The following is a 6,972-nucleotide window of genomic DNA, read 5'->3' as shown; positions in this document are numbered from 1 at the left end:
ACATGCATAGTATATATGCATTTATATAAGACATGCATAGTATATATTATAAACAGTTTCGTGATTGTTCCAGTTTTCCCTACCACAAGCACTGTGAGAGAGTTTTTGTCATTACACAGCCTTGAAACCATAGTATTGTCTTTTCAATTTTAGCCTTTCATAGCATTTCATTATGATTATAATTTTTCATTTCCCTGATGACTAAAGAAATTGAGCATCTTCTCATATGGTTATTGGCCATCTGAATATCCAGAGTTTCCCTTTTCTTTAAATTTGTAGAATTTTTATTTTTTATATATCCTGGATATGAGGGTTTTTGTTAGATATGTGTATTGCATATATCTCATACACCACTTTTAAGTTACGAAGAGAAAGTACGAAATATCTTTGACTTTTAATTTTTTTTGAGTGAAATTTGCTTTTTTGCTTCATTCTGAGAAGTTAAAGTATTTCAAGTAATATTTAGCATTTAAATTTTTTTTATTTGTATATTTTCACTTACTGAAAATTTACTTGTATAATTGAAGGAATACCCATATGTTTATCCAAATTCTATAATTAATTGTTAATATTTAGCTCTACCTTTTTCTGTAAATTATGTTATTTTACATATCTCTTATAAAGTATTTGATAGTAATTTGTACATATCATGCCCTTTTATCCATAAATACTTGAAGTATGTAGTGTATCTCCTTAGAATAAGGACTTGGTCTTGCAGAGTCACAACTTGATAAAAAATCAGGAAGTTTACATGGACACAATATCATTTTCCTTTTAGAAAATTACTTTTCGCTGTGCTGAGTCTTCATTGGTGCATGCAGGCATTCTCTAGTTGCAGTGAGTGGGGAGCTGCTCCTCATTGCAGTGCGCTGGCTTCTCACTGCAGTGGGTTCTCTTGTTGTGGAGCGTGGGCTTCCGTAGTTGCAGCACACCAGCTCAGTACTCGTGGCTCCCGAGCTCTAAAGCACAGGCTCAGTAGTTGCAGTGCACGGGCTCTAGTTGTTCCACAACGTGGGATTTTCCTGGACCAGGGATTGAACCCATGTCCCCTGCATGGACAGGTGGATTCTTATCCACTACCACCAAGGAAGTCCAACACAATACCATTTTCTAGTCACAGTCCATATCCAGATTTCACCAATTATCCCCCAGAGCAGCCTTTATAACTTAATTTTTTCCTGGCCAGCGATCCAATTTAGGATCACATACTGTGTTTAGTTGGTATGAACCTTTCTTTGTTCTTCATGACCTGCTGGGCACAGTTTTTTTTTTTTTTTTTTTTTAAGATTATTTATTTGTTTATATTTGGCTGGCTGGGTCTTTTATGCTGCGTGGGCTTTCCCTGTTTGCACCGAGTGAGAGCTATGTTCTAGTTGGAGTACACAGGCTTCTCATTGTGGTGGCTTTTCTTATTGAAGCTCCTGGGCTCTAAGGTGCTGGGCTTCGGTATTGCAGAGCGCAGGCTCAGTAGTTGTGGGGCTTAGTTGCTCTGTTGCATGTGGAATCTTCCCAGACCAGGGATTGAACCAGTGTCCGCTGCATTGGCAGGGGGATTCTTTATCACTGGACCACCAGAGAAGTCCGACCTGCACCTTTTAAAAAATATTTTTTTATTTTATTGGAGCATAATTGATTTACAATGTTGTATTAGTTTCAGGTATACAGCAAAGTAATTCAGTTATACATATACATATATTCATTCTGTTTTAGATTCTTTTTTCATATAGGTTGTTGGAATTTTGAGTAGAGTTTCCTGTCCTATACAGTAGGTCATTGTTGGTTATCTTTCTATATAGTGGTATGTAGTGATCTAGACGCTTTTAAAGAAGACAGGCTGGTTATTCTGTAGAAAGGCCTTCCGTTTATGTTTGTCTAATGTTTCTTCATGTTTAGGGCCATTCTGTGAATATATGTCAGAAATATCACAGAAATAATACTGTGAATCTTTAGGGAATTTTATCAGGAGCCATATCATGTCCCTTTAACCATTAGTTATTGTGTTAACCTTGATTACCTTGTTTAATACATGGCAGAATTACTATTTTTCCTTTTGTTATTAAAAATTCATTTATAGGGAAGTACTTTGAGACCATCTAAATATCTTGTTTCACCTCAAACTTTTACCCACTACGATATTTTAGCATTCTTACTCTTTTTTGTTGTTGTTTTTAAGAATTAATCTAAGCATACCTTTTTTTTTACCCATCATTTAAATCAACCTCATAGATATGTTTTCTCAGAATTACTTTTGAAAAGCTAGATGACTTTTTGTTGTTAGTCAGAAATCATCAAAAATGTGTATGGTGTGTGGCAATGATACTTCATTTTAACTAGATTTATTTGGAGTCAAGAGCTTTTCTTTTAAACATAAAATATACAGAGCAATAAGTTTGGATTTGAACACTGTTTATTGTAAGACAGAAATTTTTGAAATGGAAATTTAATTGTAAGTAAAATTACAGTTCATAAGAGTGCTGAATTTTCACTTGTTTTCCACTCCATATTTGTAAGTCTATCATAGAGCTAAGTATGCCTCCATAACTTGATTGTTGTACCAGATATACTAATATGATACTTACTTCTAACTGGCATGAGTCATTGATAAGACTGAGGTTTCTAAATTACATATACTTGGAGGAAAATATTTCATAAGTCATAAATTAAAATATTTTTTTGTTTTTATATTGCAGATTGGTTTTTCAGCAGCAGATGCAGTAACAGGACTGAAATTGGTAGAAGAGGGAGTACCCAAAGAACATTTAGCCTTACTGGCAGTTCCAATGGTTCCTTTGCAAATAATATTGCCTCTGATTATCAGCAGATACACTGCAGGTCCCCAGCCACTAAACATATTTTACAAAGCCATGCCCTACAGGTAAAAATGAAATGAAACCTTACTAAATAAGAGAGGTTAAATGAGGAACAGTCATCAGTATCACTAATGTCTATGTATAGAGTATATATGGTAAAAGGCTTGCAAAGCATCTTAACTTCTGTATCATTTATATGCACTTTTATCTCTTTTAAACTTCCTAACAGGTTTTAGATTCAGGCTTCTTTCATATGGTAGGCACACAGATTTCTGTTTCTGTTATTCTTAACCTAAAATAGAAGTCAACTCCACCTTCTTTCTTATTCTGTAGATTATTGTTTGGATTAGAATATGCTCTACTGGTCTGGTGGACTCCTAAAGTAGAACATCAAGGGGGATTCCCTATATATTACTATGTCGTAGTGCTGCTGAGTTATGCGTTACATCAGGTAAGCTTGCTGTGGTTTTTCCCAGGAAGTAAACTGTCCTGTGTAAAATAAAGATGTTTTTCTACAGTTGCCTTAAAATAATGATAATAAATTTTAAGATTTATGCATGAATCGGATACTGAGGAAATTAGTGAACTTTAAACCTTGTGGATTTAAATATATACACACACACACATATATATATTTATTTGGCTGTCTTGGATCTTAGTTGTGGCACTTGGGATCTTCTCTAGTTGTGGCATGGGCTGCAGAGTGTGCAAGCTCAGCAGTAGTGGCACACAGACTTAGTTGCTCCACGGCATATGGGATCTTAGTTCCCTGAACAAGGACCGAACCTATGTTTTCATGTTCCTGAATGGAGGGTTAATTCTTGCTGCTTAAGCACTTTTTGCCTCTCAAGGATATTTTCCTCTTCAGTTTGTCATGTAAATTTTTAATTATATATAAGAAAATTATTTACATATAATTATATATTCATACTACCTTTGAATATTTGAGTGCTTCCATGTATAATACATATATACACACACGATATATTTAGGTATAGTATAAATGTGAAGTTTTGCTTATTACTGTATGCATCCTTCATGCCACCTCACTTGTCATTCTCAATTGAGCCTTCCTTGAATACATGAGATAGAATTAATCTCCTATTTATTTAGGCCGTGATAGCATGATGTATGCGCTTCCTCTGTTTACAGTATTTACTGCATTTAATTGTATTTATTTATTCCTGTTTTCCCAGCTTTAGAATAAATTCTTCTAGGGCACAGAGGGACTGTATCTTATTCATCTCTGTGTTACTGTGACCAGACTTAAAGCCTGGCCTGTAGCAGGGGCTCAATAAATATTTGTTGGTTTGAGTTTAATAAGAGTCAATTAATTTTCAGATTTATGCTTTTAATGTTCTTAATTTAGACCATATCTTTCTAAAGTTTAGTTGTCCTGAAGATGTTTTGTGTTTTCCTTGTAGGTTACATTGTACAGCATGTATGTTTCCATAATGGCTTTCAATGCGAAGGTTAGTGATCCACTTATTGGCGGAACATATATGACCCTTTTAAATACCGTGTCCAACCTGGGAGGAAACTGGCCTTCTACGGTAGCTCTTTGGCTGGTAGATCCCCTCACAGTAAAAGAGTGTGTAGGAGCATCAAACCAGAATTGCCGAACACCTGATGCTGTTGAGGTAAGTTAAGTTGCAGTTTTAGATAATAGTAAGTGAATATTAAGATACTAATTTCCTCATTTTGCCTCTAGAGGTACTTCATCTTTTAAAAATCATATCTGCCCAGAGTCTCTAATGGTTTTTTTCTTTCCCATCATAACTGAGGGTATAACACTCAAATCAGTAAAAGTAGCTCACTTGGAGTTGCTTCTCAGCAGGGAAGGAACATCTCCTCTACCTTGTGTATTATTGTCCTATACAATAGGAATTTAATATCAGTACATGATTAATAGCTAAGTTTTATAGTAATAGAAGGGAAATTCCATTGGCTTTCATGGTACAAATGGAGCTAAAACTGAGTGGTTAGTAGTTGGTTGGTAAATTATTTCAAAGTAACATTAACCCACTTCTAGAGTAAACTCATTGGAAATTTCTGCACACTTCCAAATATGAAAAGCTGTATCTTGAAAATGAATATTGTTTACAGCAAGAGCTGAAAATTGTTTTTAATACTGTTAGTAGCACTAGACAGATTAAGATACATTAACTTCGGAGAAGGAAATGGCAACCCACTGCAGTATTCTTGCCTGGGAAATCCCATGGGCAGAGGGGCCTGGCAGGCTACCATCTGTGGGTCCAAGAGTTGGACACAACTTAGCAACTGAACAACAGCAACAAAATTTTACTTAACATTGTGACATGAGCATGACCCTGTATCCTTAAATACTTCTTGAGTGCATACCTTTTTTCTTTTTATAGTTGTTTTATTTAAATTAGGGTCCATATAAGTTCCCTTTACTGTGTTTTATTATTTTGCCTGTTACATCTCTTTAATTCTATAACAGTTCCCTGTCCCCCTCTTTTTCGGGGGTAGTAATAAAAAAATATATCTAACATTTAAAAAAAGATACATTAACTAGTTTTGTCACTTGAATGAAATGTTTGAGCACAAAAATGTTTTGATTAATCCTTTAAATCACAAAGTAGAAATGTATAAAGTGCTGAATACTTCCATTTTGAAATTGTGGAGTATTTATTATAATTTTATTTTTACAGCTTTGCAAAAAACTTGGTGGCTCGTGTGTTACTGCACTGGATGGTTATTATGTGGAATCTGTTATTTGTGTTTTGATTGGATTTGGTTGGTGGTTCTTTCTTGGTCCAAAACTTAAAAAATTACAGGATGAAGGACCATCTTCATGGAAATGCAAAAGAGACAAGTAATGCATTCACTACTGGACATTCTAGGAAGGTAACTCTAATTTAGTTTTAACTCAGAGAGTTATGATAATCAGTGTACAGGAGTATAAAATGTTATTTTAAACAGGAAATTAATATAAAATGCCAAATGGTTAAAAATATAGAAACCTCTCTGTATATTTAAATATACTTTTTCCTTACCTTGTCAATGTATTTAAAGTTTACTTAAGTTCAGGGAATTGGTACTAAAATAACTTTTCTGGTCTTGTTATTTGATTTATAGATTTTTTTAATTTACTGACCAAAGCATGTTTTAAGCTGCAGTGCAGTAGTCATGGGTGATAACCATGCAGTCAAGTATTGTTATCAGTACCTATCATTGAGCTATGTTAAAATTTTTGGTAAAATATGATAAGTGGAACATAGCTTGATATTCATGTACTATCCACAACTAGTCTGGCCTTGTCAGTTAAATCTTATTTTGAATTGCAAATTGGTTAAATTTTATGTGGAATTTGCTGAGATGAGAATGTAAACTACTGAAATACCATTTTAGTTGTTATTTTCTGACTGTAACCACATTGTGCTAATGAATCTGTGTTAAAGACTATTTTAAATGTATTTCCTGCTTTTGTAAACATTAAAGATTTATAAGAAGATTATTCAAACTATTTTTTATAAAATGAAAGCTATGACTTCTAATTTATTGATTCCCCTTCTCCTCCCCCTTTTTGGAAGCTATCTTGATTCCTTTTTAACTCTTATCCTAAAGCATACATATGTTTTTTGTCATAAGTACTTCATGGCACATGGACAGCTCACAAGGGCATCGAATTAATGTTGTATGTATGTTTGTGGCAAAGTTTTGAAAATAAAAATTAAATGTTTTTCTTCAAGTAGTTTGTTTTTGTTATTGATAGGAAAAAAAAACAGTAAAACTTACTGATTAAGTAAAATTTAAATTAATAATACTGTAGTTTTAAAAACTAATGTTTTGAAGAGAGAAACAAAGACATTTTATGCCTTTGAGAGGTTATGTATTGGAAAAGGTTACTTAATTAAGCATTTTACCAATGAGAAAAGATGTCACAATTGCTTTATACCTAATCAGGTACTATTTTTCCACTTATTAAAGCACAGCCTTCTGTTTGTAAACTGTAGTTTCCAATGGAGAATTGCTTTCCCAGGAGAATTAAGGTTTTGAGTACTTTCTAAATTTCCAGCATGTTATGTGTACCTGGTGATAAGGTTCTGTGCGTGTTTTTTGTTGTATGGTACTTTGACTCTTTAGAGAGTACATAAATGTTTCAAAAGTTTGAGAAATGGAGATAGTAAGTTGACTC

General features: G+C 33.8%; 1 protein-coding gene across 2 annotated transcripts in view; it reads left to right on the top strand.

Annotated features, from left to right (window-relative positions):
• SLC33A1 (solute carrier family 33 member 1) overlaps positions 1–6,525 on the top strand; it is a 22,890-nt gene extending 16,365 nt beyond the window's left edge. The window contains exons 3-6 of one of the 2 annotated variants that reach the window (XM_040247376.1): positions 2,691–2,875; positions 3,144–3,261; positions 4,235–4,450; positions 5,486–6,525. In XM_040247376.1, coding sequence (XP_040103310.1) covers positions 2,691–2,875; positions 3,144–3,261; positions 4,235–4,450; positions 5,486–5,653 — 687 coding nt within the window. In that variant the 3' untranslated portion in view covers positions 5,654–6,525. The remainder of the gene's footprint in view (positions 1–2,690; positions 2,876–3,143; positions 3,262–4,234; positions 4,451–5,485) is intronic. The other variant, XM_040247385.1, reaches the window with a different exon arrangement.
• Positions 6,526–6,972: the final 447 nt, after the last annotated feature.

This window comes from Oryx dammah, unplaced genomic scaffold, assembly GCF_014754425.2.
Source record: "Oryx dammah isolate SB20612 unplaced genomic scaffold, SCBI_Odam_1.1 HiC_scaffold_2, whole genome shotgun sequence".
Taxonomy (NCBI): Eukaryota; Metazoa; Chordata; class Mammalia; order Artiodactyla; family Bovidae; genus Oryx; species Oryx dammah.
This window is presented reverse-complemented; position numbering and strand designations above follow the sequence as displayed.